Here is a 22,363-nt window from a genome sequence, read left to right on the forward strand (position 1 = left end):
CTCCTGGGCTCAAGTGACCTTCTTCCCTCAGCCTCTCAAGTAGCTAGGACTAGAGATGCAGGGAATTTCTCATCTTCTCTCTACTGCCTCTGAGTTGGAGATATCAGAGGGAGCCATGGCCCACTGTAAAGTAACACAATGTCCCCACCCACAGGGTTAGAACCCCTCTTCTGGAGGCAGCTCTGAGGGGAGCAGTCACATGTGGAGAGTGCAGGGCTCTGTGTCCAGATGGGGGAAGGGGGTTACCAAGGGGGTTGACCCCCCTCTGGCCAGGTGGCTGCCTTCTGACACACCAGTCTGTCTCTCTAGCACAGTGGCCCCCACACACCCAGCCTGTCAAACCTACAGCCCTCAAGAAGACTTTGGCCAAATCCATGAGCTGCTCCCTCTGTTAAGAAGGAAGCACAGCTGAAGCATGAGGAGGGCGGTAGAGCGTGTATGCTCTGGCCCATCTCCCCACAGTCTGACCAGAAGAAAGGGTCCTTTCAGCCAGGCTTGCCCAGGCTGGGGTTGGAGTGTCAGTATCAAGCCAACGTCTTCTTGCTTAATGGGTGAGCCCAGCTGCTCCCGTGCAGCTGCCACCATAGTGAGGGTGAATCAGCAGGAGGCTCCGCAGCACTTTCAGGCTCAAGCTGCCTGGTGAGATCTACTCTGTGGGCTCTGTAGGCTGGTAGAGGCTTCCAGGAGGAGGAGGGGATGCAGCCATCAGTCCCCACTCCTGGGAGCCGTATTTCTGAAAGCTTGGGTATACAGTAAATATTAGGCTGTGGGCTGGTTTATCTATGGATTTCATGTGGGAGGGTTATAGGTACAAGCAGTTTAAAGATGGAAATTTTGAGAGAGCAGGCAGGGATTTAGTGCCGGGTAAGGCAAGCAGTCTTGTCAAAGTAGCTCTTTTGGGGAGGCCAGAATCCTGTACCAATGTCCTCAGCAGGTTCATCAGCTGCTGGGGGAGTGCCGGACAGGATGAAAGCACAGGAGAACTTTCTGGATGATAGAAATGTTCCATATCTTCGAAGGAGGTGGGTTACATGGGTAATACATTTGTTAAAAGTCATCAAAATGTAAACCAGATCTGTGCATTTCATGGAATATAAATTATACCTCAAATCAGAAACATTTTTAAAAAGACAGATGGGCTGGATGCAGTGGCACATTCCTGTAATCCCAGCACTTGGGGAGGCTGAGGCGGGTAGATCACCTGAGTCAGGAGCTGGAGACCAGCCTGGACAACATAGTGAAATCCCGTCTCTACTAAAAATATAAAAATTAGCCAGGGGTGGTGGCACATGCGTGTAATCCCAGCTACTTGGGAGGCTGAGGCAGGAGAATTGCTTGAACCCAGGAGGCGGAGGTTACAGTAAGCAGAGATTACACCACTGCACTAGAGCCTGGGCAACAGAGCGAGACTCCATCTCAAAAAAAAAAAAAAGTTTTCAACATTCATTAAAGGCAGAATAGCTTGTTATAGATTAGCCTCCCCACAGGAACAGTTAGAAAAACTGGACAAAAATATGTCCCCCCTCACCATCAAAAACAATTGTTGGAAGGTAATTGGAGACCTCAGCCAGGACTTGAGTGACCAGGCCTAGGAGGTGACCCTGACAGTCTGTAGTGCTTTCCCCCATTTGGTGATTGGTCAACAGTGGAGGGCTAAGAGGCTAAGAAACTGAGTATGAAGTGATAGTTAAGAGGCTGGAGAGCCTAGCTGAATGTTTGGCACTCTCACAGGGCTGAAATGACATAATGAGAATTTGGGTCCCAGTAAGGAGATGGGACCTTGGTGGGGATCCTGGAAGGGCCACCCCTAAGAATCCAAAAGAATAAAAAATAGACCAGCTGTCACAAAAACTAAAACCTGCTTTGAGCCAGCTTAGTCCCAAACTAGATGAAGGTGATCTGCTTAAACGCCAATTGTGTGCCATAAAGTCAAAGTCAATACTCTCTGGAGGCAGATAAAAGTTTACTAGGCATGCCATAAGACAAGACAACACAAGACTAAATGAGAAAGACCAAGAAAAAAAAAAAATAGAAACATACATAGATATTAGAGTCCTCAAGTAGAAATTTTTTTTTTTTTTTTTTTTTTTTTTTTTGAGATGGGAGTTTCACTCTGTCAGCCAGAGAGGAGTGCAGTGGTGTGATCTCGGCTCACTGCAACCTCAGCCTCCCACGTAGCTGGGATTGGTGATCCCCCCGCCTAGGCCTCCCAAAGTGCTGTGATTACAGGTGCAGGCCACCGTGCCCGGCCAGTATTTTGCCACAATTTAAAATAAATTTTCTTTTTTCAAGTTTGTTCTCAGACGATATTCACAAGGTCACGTGGCGGCTTACACTTCTGTAGGCCTTGTTGACAGTGCCGGCTTTTAGATACTGATGATCTTCATCTTTCTCTTGTCTCCTCGGTAGAAGAATGGGATGCAGGAGGTGCTGCCTAAGACTGGGCACTCCTGGGCATTCTTCCTTCCACCAAGCAGCTGCATGATCTGCTGTGCAGTGCAATTGTCATCAGGAGAACCCTCCGTGGCCTCTCGTGCAGGCTTCACGCTGCCAGGGTGGCTCGTATGATACAGATCTTCGGAGGGAGGGAGCCAGGGCTCTGAGCACCGCTCCTCCTGCATCTTCTGCTCTCCCGTCCTCTCCTTCTCCCGCATCTTCTCCACCTGCCCCCGCGTCTTCTCCTCCACCTGCCCCCTCATCTTCTCCTCCTCCTCCTGCATCTTCTCATCCTGATCCCACAGCCTCTCCTCCTTAAATCGCAGCCTCTCGTCCTGCTCCCTCATCTGCTCCTCCTGCATCCGCATTTGCTCCTCCAGCTCACACATCTGCTCCTCCTGCTTCCGCATCTGCTCCTCCTGCTTCCGCATCTGCTCCTCCTGCTTCCACATCTGCTCCTCCTGCTTCCGCATCTCCTCCTCCTGCTTCCGCATCTGCCCCTCCAGGTCGCGCATATGCTCCTCCTGCTTCATCATCTGCTCCTCCTGCTTCCGCATCTCCTCCTCCTGCTTCCGCATCTGCCCCTCCAGGTCACACATATGCTCCTCCTGCTTCATCATCTGCTTCTTCTGCTTCCGCATCTGCTCCTCCTTCTTCCGCATCTGCTCCTCCTGCTTCCTCATCTGCTCCTCCTGCTTCATCATCTGCTCCTCCTGCTTCCGCATCTGTTCCTCCTGCTTCATCATCTGCTCCTCCTGCTTCATCATCTGCTCCTCCTGCTCCCGCATCTGTTCCTCCTGCTTCATCATCTGCTCCTCCTGCTTCTGCATCTCCTCCACCTGCTTCCGCATCTGCCCCTCCAGGTCGCACATATGCTCCTCCTGCTTCCGCATCTGCTTATCCTGCTCCCACATCTGCTCCTCCTGCTTCCGCATCTGCTCCTCCATCTCGTGCAGCTCCTTCTCCTGCTTCCGCAGCCTCTGCTCCTGTCTCCACATCTTCTCCTCCTGCTTCCGTAGCTTCTCCTTCTGATCCCGTAGCTCCTCCTCCTGATTCCACATCTTCTCCTCCTGCAAAGTGTTGGTTTGAACCTCAAAAGGAAATAGACTCATAAGCTAGGTATATAAATGTAATCTATAAAATAACGGTTTTAGTCTATGATTCTTTAAAAAGAAATTTTAAGCCCTAACCCTGAGGTTTTCTGATTTCCCAGGCATGGTCCCAATTTGTAGATTTTTAGCACACTCTAGAGGATTCTATGGTGGGACCAGAACAAGGACCCAAATTTTCCAGCTCTTGGCTGGAGCCTCCCCATACCCTGCATGATCCCTAGACCATGGTCCCAGCTGGATAGGGCTCCCACATCCCCCGGGGCTGCCACTGCTCACCTGTGGCAGCAGGATTTTGCCCGTCTCCAGTTTCCTTTTTAGCTCCTTGATGTGGAGCTGGATCTCAGACTTTTCAGTTTCTACGAGTCGAAGTTTTTCTTGTAGTTCGGCATTTTTCTCCTTCAGCTCCTCATTGGTTATTCTATGGCCGGAGGCAATAGAGAAAGGAATGAACGAAGAACAGAAAGGACCGCTTTGGTGATCGACCCTCTACCCTCGCCCCACAACCACAGAACCGTGGCACTAGAAGGGACCCAGGAATTAAAAGTCCCAGGTGGCAGGCCAGAGAGAAGACATGAGTTGCCTGAGGCTACCCCATGAGTCAGTGGCACAGCCGGCACTGGAGCTTCCCTGTGCACACATGCAAACCTGTATGACCCCCTGCCATGCTCACCTGTACCCCCCACCTCCCAGCACACCACCCACGCTAAGGGCTCTCAGACCTCCCATCCCACCTTCCCCTATCCTACGTGTTCCTGTACAGCTCCAGACTCAAAGCGTCCCTCTCCTTTGTTAACTCCTTGATATACTGCAAATAGAGAAAGGTCAAGTCAGGATACAGCAGGCAGAGGAGCAGCTGACCAACCAGTGATGACAGCTACAGTGACTACTCCACAGTAACACTTGCTCCCTCTCAATCCCACCTGACATGTTCTCAAGGCATTTGCAAGTCCATGGTATAATTTTTTTTTTCTTTTTTTTTTTTTTTTGAGATGGAGTTTCATTCTTATTGCCCAGGCTGGAGTGCAAAGGCACAATCTCACCCCACGGCAACCTCTGCCTCCCGGGTTCAAGCGATTCTTCTCCTCAGCCTTCTATGTAGCTGGGATTACAGGCATGTGCCACCACACCTGGCTCTCACTTGTTTTTCAAAGAACTCAGTAAGGGTGGAAGGGACAGGGAAAAAGACTGAATTGTTAGCTGGCTAACAGGGGCCCAGAGAGATGAGAAAATTTTACTATTACTGTATACAGCATTATTACAGTAATGCTGCTATAGATATTATTACTACCACTGTTGGAAACTTTATTGAGTGCTTCACCAGGCCCTAAGCTAACAATCCCATTTAATCCTCACCACCACCATAGGAGACAGTTATCATTATCACCTCTATTGTGTAGATGAAAAACATGGGGTATTAAAGGTTAAGTGCTTGCCTAAGATCACTTAGAGCTGGGATTTCAACACCCAGGTATATCTGATTCTCTAAACCCATTCTTTTGGTGGGGGTAGGGGCACAGATAAGGAGGAGGAAATTAATCCTTTGTTGATTTTTGAAAGAACGATACATTGGCATAGTCCAAACCTCAGAAGGTACAGAAGGGAAATATCTCCCCCCAATACTGTTCCTCTCGCCTGAGTTTTTTATGAATCCTTACAAACATGTTTTATGTATATTACCATAATACGTACACACACAGAGACACACACACACGTACATGTGTTCCCTCTCTCTACACAAATGGTAACATACTAAAGATACTCTTCTGTACCTTCATGGTACAAGTACCCTAACCCCCACCTAGGATTTGACCAAGGGCACAGCCAAGTATGGGCAGGGTGGGCACTTGGCCTCGGAGCTCTGTGTCCAGTGCTCGCTCCCCACAGCGCCCCGCAACTCACTCACAGCAGCTGACCCAGCCCCAACCTGCCTCTAACAACCACACACAAAAGCAGCAAGAAATGGCCCATGCTGTCTTCTGGGCAGGACACTGCATCCTGCAGAAGGGACCTTTAGTGTCATTCCTCCATCTGTGAAGCTGGGCTCCCGGGGGACCGGGTAGGTGGTTGGACTCACCCTGTCTGCCTTCTTGTGCTGTGTGGACACAGCAGACAGACCCCGCTGTAACTCTCTTGCAAAGTTCCAGGAATGATGCAGGCAGCCTGCAAGATCCTTGGATTCTTCTGGAATGAGAGAGGTTGAGATGCAGCCCAAAGGCCTGTGAAAATGCCAGGTTGAAGGATGATGGGATGCCCAGATTCCCACCTTCAAATTTCCTAGCAGCATCCTGGCTGTAATAGAGCGCTGTCTCCAGTTCAGTTTTCTGACACATAAGGATTCGTATGGTATGATCCTGGGCCTTTGGGAGAAAAGACAAGCAAGTGCTGAAAGAGAAGCAAAGAAACCTTCTCCAGATGACAGGAGGGAACTTCACACCCTCCACTCACCTCTAGCTGCCTCCTTAGGGCTTGCTGATATTGGTGGCTTTCCTGCTTTTCCTATAGGAAGAGGAAGACAGAGCTCTTACTAGAGGGAGGCAGAGATGGCACAGCAAGAGACATGCCCCCAGAATGGCACCACTGCCCCAGGACAGGCCCACCCATGGGACCAGGTTATCAGGGACCCTGTGGGGACACGGTGGAATCTGGGAGGTGAGCCTTCCTCCCCATACTGGGAGTAGGCGAGACGAGACTGGGGCCTCTACATCTGAGTGCCCCCGAAACCCAGCAGTCATGTCGTGAGCAAAGAAAGAAACCATGTTACTTCTTTCAGCTGAGCTCGGTTCTGTTGTTTCTGTGGGGAGAGTCAAAGGAAGGTGACTGAGGGTAGCCCCTCGATTCTATTCCCCAGGCCAGGAAGCGGTAGGCAGGGGTTGGGAATGGATTTTAAGGGCAAAGTTCTTAGACCCAATGGGAACACGAACTGATCAACTCTCCTTAATGCCCAAAGAAAAAGGATTTGGGTCTTTATTGGTTTTTGCCCACAGCCACAATACTGAAAGTCTGAAACTAGATTCTCCAGAAAAGACAGTAACAGAAACCTTCAGACATGGAATGTGAGAAAAGCCCACCCTTCTGCTAGCTTGTGATTTAGAAAGATGTGTTCATTCAACAAGCATTGAGCAAGCACATAGGGGCCAGGGACAGTTCTTCCCAGCTGGGATATAGGATGGAAAAGGCAGACAGGAGCCCTTGGCCCCAAGGTTTCCATTCTAGTGAATCTTTAAATCCCAGAGTCTCAGAGCAAACAGAAACCTCTAATACTCTAACTCTACCTCCTCAGGAAATGGAAGCCCAAAGAGGAGAGGAGTTTACAGCAGGCCCTGGACTAGAGATTAACACAACAACAACAATAACAAATCTGATTTAAACTTCACACATGTAAGTAAAACATTACCACCCCTATTTTACAGATGTGAAAAGAGAGGTCCAAAGAACTCAAGCAATTTGCCGTAAATCGTGTCCCTCGCAGATGGAGAGAGAGGTAGGATTCAAACCCAGAATTCTTAACCAGTACCCAGCAGTTCTTCCTTCCACAATCTCAACAGTTACCCTCGACTTCCCCTTGTGCCCCTTGTCCTCAGGAGACCAGCCAGCCACGACTCACATCCTCAGGTGAATGGTAACCACCAGAAGTGGTTTTCTCAGGGTTAGTGCCATTATTTATTTTCTTCTGTTTGCTGTCGGTTGCTCCGGTACCAACACCAGCACTGTTCCACTGATGATCATCTGTAAACTGTGGAAAAGAGGAGCAGTGATACTCATGAGAACTACAAGCTCCTACAGTCACTTTACAGTTTATACAAAATACTCTTATAGACTATCTGATTTAATGCCACCGACAACTGTACAAGGTGTTGTTGCAATCACTTAGTGACTGAGAGAGATTGATACCATGGCTAAAAGAAAGGCAATAATGGAACCGAAACTCATTCTTCTGCCTCCGAGCTCTGGGATTTTGCCACAAATCAGCAGCTGCCAGGGACCAAAACCAGAGGCAGAGGTAGAAAAGTAAAAGTCACGTATCCTCAGGGCAGAAGGCAGCCTTTCTGTTAAATCTGGGAATTGAACAGAAAGAGGACAACCCAAGCTTCATTTTGGAGAGAAGTCTGCTAGTCTCTTAGAAATATATGTGTGACTGTCATCCCTAAGAACATTAATGTTTTGTCTCTCTCAAGAGAATCAAGGGAAAGTGATGCTTCAGAAAGATGCCCCATATGTATCCTGTGGCACTGAAAGTACCCCAGGTTGAGATGAGATGAGGAAGATTCAAGTTGTCAAGTTCAGTTTCCCAAGGTCTCTTCCACAGAAGATGAGCAAATCTCACTTCAAAGATCACTGACTGATGGGCACTCTGGTGCCAGAACCATGGAGAATTCAAATATGAGGTGGAGAACTTAGGAAAAACTGTTGAAGTCTCTCTGGAGAGTAGAAGCCTGGGAGAAAACCAAACCAAACCCGTTCTCCCATTGCCACCCAGAGACACTGTCAACATTTTGAGTTCACAAGGGAGGTGTAGGCTTTTCAAACAGTCAACTTCTGTGTTAAGGGAGTAAGGCAGCCTGAAACTTCTTGATCCTAGGTCACATGGTCCCCACTCCCCTTCCAGATGGAAATTTGTGCTGCAACCAGCGTAACCAGAAACGGGGTGAGAACACTTAGGGGATGGGTCCTAAGATCAAAGGCCAGTCTTGCAGCAGTAATGACAGTTCCCAGAGGGACTGTGCCGTCAGTACATTCCACTCCTCCGTGGGGTGGTGGGGGACGGGTGACATCAGTGCTATGCCCAAGTTGCCTCTTTGAGATTGGGTTGGGGTTCGCAGGGTTGGGACCCAGGTTCTTGGAGACATGAGCCCAAACAGCCCAAGGAGGTCAGCCATGGGGCAGCGGTAGGCAAGGGCAGAGTATGGAGTGGGGAGCCCCAGGAGTCACCTGCCCAAAGTCACCCTGGGGTGACTGGTGAGGGCAGGTGCTGGGGCATCCAGTTCCTTGGAAACATGAACCTGAAGGGCCCAGGGAGGTCAGTTTTCAGGCAAGAGGAGGTGAGGGCAGAGTACAGAGCAGGGAGTCCCTTGAGTCACCCGCTCAAAGTCAGGTGAGGGCAGGGGTTGGGGCTGACACAAGATTTTGGTTGAGGGAGCCCAGAGGCATTGGGGGGGCCCAGCCTGGTGTACCTCTGGAGTGACACGGACTCTGACAGCTGTTCTGCCATCAGAGGGGACCTGGGGTTGGGTTGGGGTGGGGTCCCGCAATCCTATGCGTTTTACCTTTTCCTTGGCCTCAGGCAATTTGCTCTGTTGGTTTTTCTCTGACATCATGGGGAGGGGAGGGAGGTGGGGTTGGGGCCACATTGGCGTGATCCAGGCAAAGGCAGTGATATGCCTCCAGTCACGTACCACGCAGCTATGTGACTGAGCCACAGGAGGCGTCACCAGGGTCACACTAGAATGCAGAATAGGGGTGTGGCCTTAATGCTCCAAGCCCATTGGTCAATGAGAAAGATGAAAGGGAAAGGAGGCGGGGTCAAGCAGCCACGTGTCATGAAGGTCCTGTGATGTCACAAGGAAAGGCGCCCATGCAACTGCTGTCCCCAGCCACTCTAGGAGAGGGGTGGGGCTGGCTTTCACTTTCTGAGCTTTAAAACTTTATCACCTTAATTGAGGTACAAATCCTATTATAATAGAAAATTTACAGCATGCTCGATGATTAATAAAGCTGACTATATTATCCAACATTCCAATAAGGTAAAATAATCACAATAATTTCTCTTTTTTGGAAAAAGTTTCTCTTATTCTCCTATATTATTAAGGGTTTTTTTTTTTTTTGAAACTAGAGACATGTCTAATATATTTAAAAACACAAAGCTTTTGAGGTGGGTGTGATGGCTCATGCCTGTAAACCCAGCACCTTGGTAGGCTGAAATGGGTGTATCACCTGAGATCAGTAGTTCAAGACCAAAATGTTAGTATTTTAGTGTGTATTTTAGTATTGATTTTAGTATTGAATACATCATTTAGGGCTACTTGTAGCCACAGGAAGAAGAAATCTGATTCAGTGACTTAAAGAAATATAGATTTCATTTTTGTCACTTAAAACGTGCAGAGGAAGGCAGTCCAGGGTTCTTTTCAGTTTCCTGATACTTTCCTAGCCATGTTTTTATTCTTTTGGTTACAATGTGGCTGCTGTTTTTCCAGGCCTTGGATTGCCTTCCAAAGAGGGAAAGAAGAAAGGTCGAAAGGCTGAGTCTGTCTCTTTTTAGCTGAAAAACGTAGATTTCTCAAAAATTTTAAGATTATACTGCAATTCAATTTTCATTCTTTTTTTTTTTTTTTTTTGAAACACAGTCTTGCTCTGTTGCCAGGCTGGAGTGCAGTGGCACAATCTCAGCTCACTGTCACAGCGTCCACCTCCACGGTTCAAGCGATTCTTCTGCCTCAGCCTCCCTAATAGCTGGGAGTACAGGCATGTGCCACCACGCCCAGCTCATTTTTTTTTTATTTTTAGTAGAGACAGGGTTTCACCATGTTGGCCAGGCTGGTTTTGAACTCCTCCAGAACTTGTGATTTGCCCACCTCTGCCTCCCAAAGTGCTGGGATTAGAGGCATGAGCCACCGTGCCCGGCCTGCAATTTTCATCTTTTGGCTGCAAATAAGTTATGTCACTATTCTCAGCTTGGGGAGTGTTTAGCTCACATATTGCTTCCTCTCTGTTGACAGGTTTTAAGATTTATGAATAGGTACTGAATTTTATCAACTGCTTTTTTCTTTCTTGATTGAGCAATGTTTTTTCTTATCTTTTTATGTTGATAAGGTAACTTAACAGTGATTGGCTTTTGAATGTTTAACATTGCACTTCTGGAATTAAATCAACTTTGTTGTGATATGTGATTAATACCATATTATGTGTGGTTGAGATGGGCTTGCTCATATTTCATTTGGTAATTTTGTACTTAACGTTCACAAGAGAAAGTGGAGTCTAAGTTTTTCTTCTGTTTTTTTTTTTTTTTTTTTTTTTTTTTTTTTGCCATGGAGTCTCGTCCTGTTGTCCAGGCTGGAATGCAGTGGCATGATCTTGGCTCATTGCAAGCTCCACCTTCCAGGTTCACACCATTCTTCTGCTTCAGCCTCCTGAGCAGCTGGGACTATAGACACCCACCACCACGCCTGGCTAATTTATTGTATTTTTTAGTAGAGACGGGGTTTCACCCTGTTAGCCAGGATGGTCTCAATCTCCTGACCTCGTGATCCACCCTCCTCGGCCTCCCAAAGTGCTGGGATTACAGGCATGAGCCACTGCGCCCAGACTTGTGAGGTTTTAATATGAAGTATTAAAGCTATGCTGTTTAGACAATTTGAGAAATGTTTCTTCTCCTATTTCTGACAGAGTTGATGTAAGATGTGTGCTATTTCTTCCTTAAGCATTTGGAAAGAATTCACTTATTAAGCCACGTGAGACTGTAGTTTTCTTTATAAGGTGTTTAATTACAGGTTCAATTACATATATTTGAATATTCATTTTGGTAACCTGTGTTTGCCAAATCAATTTGTTCATTTTATATAAAATTTCAAAGTTGTTCTATTATTCATTTATCTTTTTTAATATTTATAAGGTCTGCAGTTAGAGTTTCTGCCTTTTGTCTGTTTTCTTAATCAGTCTTGCTGGGGGCCATCAATTTTATTAGTGTTTCAGAAAAGCAAACTTTGATTTTATTCATCCCTTTACCATACTGAAAATGTTTTGCTTAATTTCCAAACTTATAGTTCCACTCTGATTAAATATTTGTATAACTAAAACTCTTTGGAATTTGTGTCTTCTCAATGATCAAAAATATGGTTAATTTTTATAAATATTGCTTCTGCACTTGAAAAGGATATGTATTCTGCATGTTGAGTGTAGTGTACCACGTCTCTCAATTAGATCGAGCGTGTTAAATGCATCCTTTAAGGATTCTATTTCCTTACTGATGTTTGTTTATTTTTCAGTGGCTGAGACACAGATATTAAAGTTTCCCACAATGATCGTCAACTTATTTCTTTTTTTCGTTTGTTAAGCTTTGTTCTGTGTGTTTTAAGGTTAAGTTACCAAGCATAAACACATTTAGAATTCCTTTTTCTCCCTGCTGGTTGCACCCTTTTTTCATTGGAAATACCCTCTTTATATTTCTCCCTGCTGGTTGCACCCTTTTTTCATTGGAAATACCCTCTTTATATCTCTCACATAGCTCTTTCATTAGAGTTTTTTTAATATGTAAAAGAAAATAAAGTCTTGGACTGCCAAACCTGTTATGCTAAGGGAGACATAAGTTTGGGATCTTAGTCATGCAACACTGCCATTCTTTCTCCCCAAAGAGATAGCTGCCATTTCACAATCCTGTGTGATGGCATTAGACATAAGCCAGGTCCCCACTACCACAAAGGCCACGTACCTCTCCATATGGCCCCCCTTACAAACTGTTCACAGGGACATTCCTTGCTAGCCCCTAAATATTTCAGGATCCATGTCCCCCTATAAAATAAGCATATGCCAGTTGTAACCCTGGCTCTGCAACCTCAGTTTAAGACGTAAAACTGAGTTCTATTCAATCTGACACTGACAATGTTGATTATAGGCTTATCTTCCCAGGTACAGAACAAGAAAATGAGATCAGTCACTCTTCAGGCTACCCTGAGATGGCTGCATAATTGACTCTTTCCTCCCTCTTTTCAAATGTTTACCTTATCTTTGTAAAAGAAGATTTACTGAGCACTAATTAGAGCTTCCTAAGAATGTAACCACCCCTTCACTGCCTGCTCCCCCTCCCTTTCTTCTCTCCTGCCTGCTTTCTCCCTTTACATGCTGAGTTCCAAAACCCTCTTTGGAAAGCATGGTTACAGTAGTTTCTGTGGCTTGTGTTTTTTCTGGGGTTGTTGTCAAATTGTGCCTCCACAAAGCTCTATTGATGCAGGCACTTGCCTCAGTGGGTGGCCCATTTTTTGTTTTGTTTTGTTTTGTTTAACAGATATAAATACAGTTACCCCTGTTTTTATTTACTTAGTCTTTGCTTTGTCAGTCTTTGACTGTCAATTTTTCTATTTTAAAAATAAATTTTCTTGTGTATAGTTAAGGCTTACAACATGATGTTAAAGGTTATATATAGATTGTAAAAGATTCCTATACTGAAAGAAATTAACACACCAATCATTTCACATAGTTCCCCATTTCCTTATTGCTTTTGTGGCAAGAGCAGTTGAAATCTACTCATTGAGCATGAATTTCACATACAGAACAATTTTGTTCCCTGCAGTCCTCATGTCATACATCTCTAGGCTTGTTCATCCTTCATACCTGCTACTTTGTATCCCTTGGCCTCCATGTCCCCAATTCCTCCCCTCTCCTACCTCTCCTGGTAGACAATGTTTTACTCTCTATCTCTGTAGATTTATTTATTTACATTTTTACATCCCACATATAAATGGGTTTATGCAATATTTGATTTTTTGTGTATGATTTATTTCACAAAGCATGATGTCCTCCAGCCTCATCCATCTTGCGGCAAATGGCAAGACCTTGTTTGTTTTAGGGCTGAATAATATTCCATTGTGTATGTGTGCCACAGTCTCTTTATCCATTTATCCATTGATGGACACTTAGATTGTTTCCATATCTTGGCTATTGTGATTAAGGCTGCAATGAACATGAGAATACAGTTATCTTTACAAAGTAATGATTTCATTTCCTTTGAGTGTATGCCCAGAAGAGGGATTGCTGAGTCATATGGTGGTTCTATTTTTAATTTCTCTAGAAATCTTCATACACTTTTCCAGAATGGCTGTATCAATCTGTATTCTCATCCATAGTATGCAAAAGTTCCCATTTCTCCGCACTCTTGCCAATATTTATCTTTTGACTTTTTGATAATGGTCATAAGGGGTGTGAGGGGGTATCTCAGTGGGTTTGATTTGCATTTCCCTAATGATCTATAATGCAGAACACCTTTCAGATACCCACTTGCTATTTTTATATCTTCTTTAAGGAAAGGTCTATTCAAGTTCTTTTTTTAAAACATTTAAAAAATTGGGTTATTTGTTTTGAGTTGTATCAATTATTTATATATTTTGGATTTTTTTTTTGAGACAGGGTCTTGCTCTGTTATGCAGACTGGAGTACAGTGGCACAATCACAGCTTACTTGACCTTCTGGGCTGAAACACTCTCCCATCTCAGCCTCCCAAGTAGCTGTGACTACAGGCGCACACCACCATGCCTGGCTAATTTTTAAATGTTTTGTTGAGACAGGGTCTCACTATGTTGGCTGGCCTGGACTCAAACTCCTGGGCTCAAGTGATCCTCCCACCTCAGCTTCTGAAAGTGCTGGGATTAAGGAGTGAGCCACTGCACCTGGCTAAATGTTGGCTATTTCCTCCTAATTGGCTGGGTGCAGTGGCTCACACTTGTAATCCCAGCACTTTGGGAGGCCGAGGCACTTGGATCACTTGCGGTCAGGCATTTGAGACCAGCCTGGCCAATATGGTGAAACCCTATAATGGAGTTTTGGTTCCTTTCACTGGGAAATGAGGATCGTGACCATCCCTGCCAAGAAGGAGAGGAGATGGGCTGATGTGTGTTGTGAGTCCCAAGATGGTGAAACCCTGTTTCTACTAAAAATACAAAAATTAGCCAGGCAGAGTGAGGCTGAGGCAGGAGAATTTCTTGAACCTGGGATGCAGAAATTGTAGTGAGCTGAGATCGCACCATTGTTCTCCAGCCTAGGCAACAGAGCAAGACTTTGTCTCAAAAAAAGAAAAAAAAAAAATTCACTTCAATAAATGGTGAGACCAGCTTTGCAAAGATGACGACGGTGAGAGAAGTCTAGCATGGCTGACTCCATCTTGCTTCCAGTCTCACAGGCCTGCTGTCTTTGCTCATTCCTGGGCATAGGCCAAATCAACCATGGGAAAAATTTAGTTCATAGTCTATTGTTGCCATTTCCAGTCCTTGGGGGTCCCCTCTTTGCACTCCATGCTTAGTTATCAATTTGTTACTCTGCTTTAAAATGTACTTTTTTTTGTAATCCCAACTACTCGGGAGACTGAGGCAGGAGAATCGGTTGAACCTGGGATGTGGAGGTTGCAGTGAGCTGAGATGGCACCATTGCACTCCAGCCTGGGTGACAGAATGAAACTCTGTCTCATAAAACAAATATAACATGAAATGGTAACGTCTTTCTTTAAAACCAAAGAAAATATGTGCAGTGGATGTCTTCCTGTCACTTCACACAGCCTACTGCCATAGCGCCTGAGCCCCAGACCCCAAACTCACTGTCCTGCTCGGGGACCCCAGACCACACTGGCCATTGAGGGCACCCCAAGTACTCTCCTATCCTCACCTCGCTCCTGCAGTAAATGGCTAAATGAATAAATCAGAAGTGAAGCCAAAAACAAAAATAAAATCCACATGTGGAACAGGAGAGGCGAGCAGAGGCCACAGTCTGGAGGCCTGGGCTGATACGCTGCGAAGAGATGTCTCTGGGTGCTGCCTGCGGGGCGCAGTCTGCCATTCAGAACACACTTAGAGAAGCCCTAACCATTAAAGAGCACCCATTCCTGAGTCCCCTCCCTGCCCACAAAACTTGCCTTGAAACACCCTAACCTCAGCCTTTGGGGAGGTGGATTTCAGTGATAACTCCAGTCCTTCCATGTGGCTGGCATTGAGTTAATTCAACTCCTTACTGCAATACCATGGCCTCAGTGAACTGGTTTTGTCTGTGCAGCAAGCAGGAAGAACCCAGCGGGGAATTACAATGGTATTGAGAAAACTGGATTTCCACGTGGAAAAGAATTAATGATGTTATCCCAAGTGGTTGGGGATGCAATCATAGGGGTGTGGAAATGGTCCTCATGCACTGAGTCCATGTCTGGATGAGGCCACAGGTTGAGTCCAGGTGGGGTGAGTCTGAAAAACATCCCAAAAGGCCAATCTTAGACAAGAGTGATGTTATCTACAGGAGTCATTGGGGAAGACACAAATCTTGTGACCTCTGGCCACATGACTCCTGAGCAGTAAGGGATTACAGAAACTATGCCTGTATTTTCACAGAATTCAGGATCCCCACCCCAAATCCTAATCTTGTGGCCTTTCATTCATCTTACAAAAGTGGGTTCAGCTCCTGGACAAGGACAGGATCAGTTTTAGGGAGGTTCTATTATCATCCTTGCTTCAACATTAGCATAGCAGACAAGCGCAGAACCAGAAATTAACACGTGGGAAATTATACACCACAAAAAGACAGTACAATCCATGGAAGAACCAAGGGAATGGTGATAGCAGAATGTCAGGAAAGGACTTTATAATGTGTAGACCTTAGAGAAATTAGGAACTGAGACAAGAATCCATTTGAATTCTTGGAAATAAAAAACGTAATTACCGTGTCAGCCAGGCTGGTCTCAAACTCCTGACCTCAGGTGATCCACCTGCCTCGGCCCCCCAAACTGCTGGGATTGTAGGCATGAGCCACTGCACCCAGCCAAGAAGTGACTATTCTTTCTCCATTGTGTCCTCTTGATGCCCTTGTCAAAAGTCAGTTGACCAGATATGCTTGGATTTATTTCTGAGCTCTCTGTTGTATTACTGTCAAATTTTCCATATCTTATTTTTCTTTGTTTTTGTTTTTGTTTTTTTTTTTTTGCTTTAAAAACTTTCTTCCCCTTTGGTCCAAGGCTTGGGAGAAGGCTGGAGGGTGGTTAAAAAGCTGCCTACTGGCTGGAGGGAGAGGGTCAGGCAGAAGCCTTGATACCAGGAGGTGCAGAGGAGCCCCTCAAAGGGCTGCTGGGCTCTGGAGGCCCTGGTTGTGCTTGCGGGTAGGCTTTTGGAAAAGAGGAGACTGGTGCAGGCGGGCCTGGGGGCTGGCCAGCCAGCAAAGGTAACTGCAGTGGTTGCCCGTCATCTTGAAGAGTTTCATCTTCCCATTTAGGAAATGGCTGTCCTGAAAGTCACAGAGATGAAGGTCTGTGTGGGCAGAACCCAGGGCATGCAGATCCATAAGGGCCTGATTCAGATTCTTCTCCAGGCGATGGTGGCTTTGATGGCATCCATGGTTTTCCTCACCCATCTAGAGATGGCTTCTGTGCACGTTGGAAGATGGTGCAGCTGGTTTCGCACTTCCAAGAGACACACTGTGCCCTTGTGCTTCTATCGAACCAACTCATGGAAGAAGCAGCCAAAGCCCTCCAGAGCCACTCATTGTGGTTGAAATAGAAGCCCAGGGAATTGTAAGTTCTGGAGACCCACCGATACACATGGACCAGGCAGCTGACCACAGTTTCCTTCTTGGTGGAATCATTCTGACGAATCTGGGAGGTCGTGGTTGTTCTGCAATAAGGAGCTAACCTTATTTCTAACAACAATGGGGTTGGCTGGTCCTGGAGGCAGGAGATGGCTGAGAAGATGGTCCTGGAGGTTGTAACTGGAGAGGAGATTGGAGGTTAGGAGAGGCTGGAAGAGAGGGAGGGCTCAGGTCTGTCCTAACACTGTTGAAATAAGGGACAGATGTGTGGGACCACTGGGAGTACTACCTGGACCTGCATTTTTTTATTTATTTGTTTGTTTGTTTATTTATTTATTTATTATTGAGACAGTCTCACTCTGTCGCCCAGGCTGGAGTTCAGTGGTGCAATCTTGGCTCACTGCAACCTCTGCTTCCCGGGTTCAAGCAATTCTCCTGCCTTAGCCACCTGAGTAGCTGGGATTACAAGCTCCCACCACCATGCCCAGCTAATTTTCATATTTTTAGTGGAGATGAGGTTTCACCATGTTGGCCAGGGTAGTCTCCTACTCCTGACATCAGGTGATCCACCTCCCTCAGCCTCCCAAAGTGCTGGGATTACAGGCGTGAGCCCCCACGCCTGGCCTGGACCTGCAATTTTAATGTGTGTCTTTCATATGCAGAATACATCTAAGAAATGAAAAGAAATCTGATATATTTTCATTTTTGTGATTTTATTTTGTTGTTTGGTTTTGGGGTCTTTTTTGAAACAAGGTCTCACTCTGTTGCCTAGGCTGGAGTACAGTGGCATGATCATAGCTCACTACAGCCTCAAACTCCTGAGCTCAAGCGATTGTCCCACCTCAGCCTGGGGCTACATGTGCAAACCACCATATTTGGCTAATTTTTTTAATTTTATTTTTATGTATTTTTTGAGATGGAGTCTTGCTCTGTCACCCAGGCTGGAGTGCAGTGACACCATCTCGGCTCACTGCAAGCTCCACCTCCTGGGTTCATGCCATTCTCCTGCCTCAGCCTCCTGTGTAGGTGGGACTACAGGTGCTCACCACACTGCCTAGCTAATTTTTTTTTTTTTTTGTATTTTTAGTAGAGATAGTGTTTCACCGTGTTAGCCTCCTGACCTCGTAATCTCCCCGCCTTGGCCTCCCGAAGTGCTGGGATTACAGGCATGAGCCACCACGCCCAGACTAATTTTTTTATTTTTAGTGTAGACAAAGTCTCGCTATGTTGCCAAGGCTGGTCTTGAACTCCTAAGCTCAAGCAGTCGACCTGCCTCGGCCTCCCAAAGTGCTGGCAGAAGCCACTGAGACTGGCCTGATTTTCATTGTTATATGCATCATTCGTCATCTTTTCTCCCTGGCACTTTTTTTCTCTTTTTCTTTGTCCTTGATATTCTGAAGTTTCATTCTGTATGTATGTGTGAGCATGTGTATACAGGCATACACACACAACGCTTTACAAGTTCTGTTCAGGTGTCAGTTCAGTAATTGCTAAATTGTTAATTTCAGTCATGACATTTTTTATTTCCAAGGATTCAAATTGATTCTTGTCTCAGTTGCTTCTCTATTTCTCTAAGGTCTGTGCATTATAAAGTCCTTTCCTGACATTCTGCTTCACCATTCCCTTGGTTCTTCCACGGATTTTACTGTCTATTTCTGGTGTATAACCTCCCCCACATGTGTTAATTTCTGGTTCTGCCCCTGTCTGCTATGAGAGGCTTGTCTATGTGTGTTTTGAATGGCAGACTGCTCCCCGCAGGCAGCCCCCAGAGACATGTCTTCACAGCGTATCAGCCCAGGCTTCCAGGCTGTGGCCTCTGCTCGCCTCTCCTGTTCCCCGTGTGCATTTTCTTTTTGGCTTCTCTTCTGAGTTATTCTTTTAGCCATTTACTGCAGGAATGAGGTGAGGATAGGAGAGTACTTGGTGTGTCCTCAATGTTCAGTGTGTTCTGGGGGTCCCCGAGCAGGACAGTGAGTTTGGGGTCTGGGGCTGGGGCGCTATGACAGTAGGCTGTGCGAAGTGACAGGAAGACATCCGTTTTGCACACTTTCTTTGTTTTTTTTTTTTAAAGAAAAACATTACCATTTCAAGTCCCTGGGGGTCCCCTCTTTCACTCCATGCTTAGTTATGAATTTGTTATTCTGCTTTAAAATATATGTATTTTTTGTAATCCCAGCTACTCGGCCGACTGAGACAGGAGAATCGCTTGAACCTGTGAGGTGGAGGTTGCAGTGAGCCAAGATCGCGCCATTGCACTCCAGCCTGGGCAACAGAACGAAACTCTGTCTCAAAATACATTTTTTTTTGTTTTGATTTTAGTATGTCTAATGATGTTCTATAGAAGAAAGAGATGTAGCATGTGGTCATGCTGCTGTCTTGACAGTGGAATTTTTGTTGTTGCTATTTTTTGTTTTGAGACGGAGTCTCGCTCTTGTGGCCTAGGCTGGAGTGCGGTGGCGCCTTCTTGGCTCACTGCAACTTCCACCCGGGTTCAAGTGATTCTCCCACCTCAGCCTTCTGAGTAGCTGGGATTACAGGCACCCACCACCATCCCCAACTAATTTTTGTATCTTTAGAGGGCCAGGATTTCACCATATTGGACAGGCTAGTCTTGACCTCCTGACCTCAGGTGATCTGCCTGCCTCGGCCTACCAAAGTGCTGGGATTACAGGCATAAGCCAGCGTGCCCGGCCAACAGTGGACTGCTTTTGTCTGTCTACTCTGTGAAATAGTAACACCTCGCAGCCCAAGAGCTCAATATGGATCTAGACCAGAGTGAGGTTGGCAGAGGTGGAGCGGCATTGGGGCCTGAGTTCAGGTCCTCCAGCTCACTCTGACCACACTGTGTGGGGTCTTCTCTTGTGCCTACTCAGCCCTGGATGCTGGTGTTGGCTGAGATGTCCACTCCTTCAAGGGTTCTGGATCTCTGGTGCAAGTTCCATTGTCTCAGCCTCAACTTGTCCTGGGCCTGGCCCACCCAGCTGACTGTGTCCTGTCTTGCAGTGGCCAAGTCGCTCTTAAGAGGTCTACAGGCAGTTCTGTGAGGCCACTGCCTGAGGCCACCCTGCTTAGTAGCCTCACTGTCTGTCTCTTTTTTTTGTTTGTTTTTCTCAGATTTTTATTTCTTTAAAATAATTCATACAGATGGTTACAATCACAAACATGATTTTAACCAAAATCTTGCTAGCCTACCACATCAGCAGGATGGCACTGGTGCAAGCGGGGATGCTGCCACCCTCTGTGTCCCCAGGACAGAAGTCGATGGGCAGCGGGCAAGCTGGGCAGCGCCCAAGCTTTTCATCTTGGAGCTGCTTCGTGATGCTGTCTTCATTTGGAACAAGGGGGGGTTCATGCCAAAATTAGGAAAAACAGCCTTTGTTTTGTTTTTCTAAATTATTCTGAAAATAAGACAAGCAGGTAGAAAAAACAATGCACTCTGTGGCATAAAAAAAAAAAAAAACGGGAAGGATTCATTGTCCTGAGAAGTTTGCCAACTGCCTCATTCTGGGGCATGTTCCAACATAAAAAAAAAAAAAAACCCTCAAATTGACTTCCGAATGCTCCTTCAGGTTTTCTTTTTGTTGACAGCTAAGCAAACAGATCTTTGTAATGTTCTAAAAACTGGATACAGACAAGAATGTTCATGGGAGAATAACTACTGACTTCTGCTTAATGAGGAAGGCAAAGGACACAGGGCAGAGTGCTCATAAGACTGACGACGACAACCGACACGAGGCCCAGCGCTGCCCCCTCCCACCTCCTGACAGCCCGGACAGTCTCTGCAGTGCCAGGGCTGCCACACAGGTGCCTCCTCCACACACTCTGGTCCGAGGGTTTCCGGGCCCTCCGCCCAGGCACCCGGGCTGGAGAGATCCTCCGGGGCTACAACTGGTCACTGGCGTGCTCTCTATCTGCCTGGGGCTTGACGGTTTGGCCAGGAGAAGGGGCCCCTGTGGGGCGGGTGGGCCACAGGGGGCAGGCTGTGGGATAGGGACACGGCGATGTGCAGGATACCTTTCACAGCAGCTGGGATGTCAGTGGGAGCCACTCCCACCATGCCCTGAGGGTACCTGTAGGTGGCCCCGTTGAGCTCAGGGTGCACGATGGCGGGGTCCACGCTGGCACAGTGGGTGGCGGCCGTCAGATGGTTCTTGTTGACACAGTTCTTCAGCCTGTCTGGGATACGGCTCTGCGGATCTCCTGCGCCGCCTCCTCTGGCATCTCGGTGGATGCCTGCTCGCTGTACCACGCAGCATGGGGGGTGCAGAAAAGATTGGGTGCAACCTTCGGGGGCCCTGGCTAAAGCTAAAGGGTTCTGACTCATGCAAGACCAGGGCCTCGCCGCGGATCTGACCCTCCTTCAGGGCCTGGGCCAATGCCTTCTTGTCCACCAGGCCGCCCCAGACAGTGTTCACCAGTGTTCACCCTTGTCTCACTCTAAAGAACAGCAGCATTCCAAACGAAAGCGGCAGCCAGGCGCAGTGCTTCACGACTGTAATCCCAGCACTTTGGGAGGCCAAGGTGGGTGGATCACTTGAGGTCAGGAGTTTGACATCAGCCTAGCCAACATGGTGAAAACCCATCTCTACTAAAAATACAAAAATTAGCTGTGTGTGTTGGTGTATGCCTGTAATCTCAGCTACTCAGGAGGCTGAGGCAGGAGAATCGCTTGAACCTGGGATGCAGAAGTTGTTGTGAGCTGAGTTGATGCCACTGCACTCCAGCCTGGGTGACAGAAGGAGACTCTGTCTCGATGAATAAATAAATAAATAAAATAAAGGAAAGCAACATAAACTGTGTTGTGTGTACAAACAGTTTAGGCACAGTGAGCCACTTTTATTAGGTAGGGAATGGTGACACACCTCTCTAAACCCAAGTTCCCAGATGCCAGCTTTGCAAGCAGCCCTCTCTGAGGACAGTAGTCTCAGACCTGCTATTCTAATTCTTCTGAACAGCATCCTAGACAAAATTTCTAATTTTTTTTTTTTCCCCTGCTAGGGAGTCTTACTCTGTTGCCCAGGCTGGTCTTGAACTCCCGGGCTCAAGCAATCCTCCCACTTCAGCCTCCCAAAGTGCTAGGACTACAGGTGTGAGCCACCACATCTGGCCAGGTTCTACTTTTTAATATTTAAAACATGAAATAGGCTTGGCATGGTGGCTCACCCCTGTAATCCCAGCACTTTGGGAGGCTGAGGCAGGCGGATCACTAGAGGTCAGGAGTTGGAGACCAGCCTGGCCAACATGGTGAAACCCCGTTTCTACTAAAAATACAAAAATTAGCTGAGTGTGATGGCAGATTCCTCTAATCCCAGCTGCTCGGAAGCCTGAGGCACTTATACCAGGGAGGTTGAGATTGCAGTGAGCCGATAACATGCCACTGCACTCCAGCCTCAGTGACACAGCGAGACTCTGTCTCAAAAAAGAAAAAAAACTAGATGGTGTCAGTGATTTCTATTGCATCAGGTCTGGAGGCGCTCTGTACCTGATTGCTCCACTTTTAGTGGTGCTAAGTTCAAATAATTCAGGTGGTGAGAAACTGACTCCTTCACTGCAAACAT

At 46.7% G+C, this 22,363-nt stretch overlaps 1 protein-coding gene and 1 pseudogene across 1 annotated transcript; both read right to left on the reverse strand.

Moving 5' to 3' along the window:
- Positions 1 to 1,946: 1,946 nt before the first annotated feature.
- On the reverse strand, positions 1,947 to 9,126 carry LOC129050275 (golgin subfamily A member 6-like protein 7). Its single transcript, XM_054532108.2, has 8 exons — positions 8,813 to 9,126; positions 7,153 to 7,281; positions 5,994 to 6,044; positions 5,812 to 5,905; positions 5,623 to 5,729; positions 4,295 to 4,353; positions 3,825 to 3,966; positions 1,947 to 3,527 (listed from the first exon to the last, which is right to left on the reverse strand). The coding sequence occupies exons 1-8, from the start codon at positions 8,894 to 8,896 to the stop codon at positions 2,367 to 2,369; spliced, it is 1,827 nt and encodes a 608-aa protein (XP_054388083.1). The 5' UTR covers positions 8,897 to 9,126; the 3' UTR covers positions 1,947 to 2,366.
- Positions 9,127 to 20,528: 11,402 nt separating this feature from the next.
- Positions 20,529 to 22,363, reverse strand: LOC129050229 (C-terminal-binding protein 1-like; annotated as a pseudogene).

This window comes from Pongo abelii, chromosome 16, assembly GCF_028885655.2.
Source record: "Pongo abelii isolate AG06213 chromosome 16, NHGRI_mPonAbe1-v2.0_pri, whole genome shotgun sequence".
Taxonomy (NCBI): Eukaryota; Metazoa; Chordata; class Mammalia; order Primates; family Hominidae; genus Pongo; species Pongo abelii.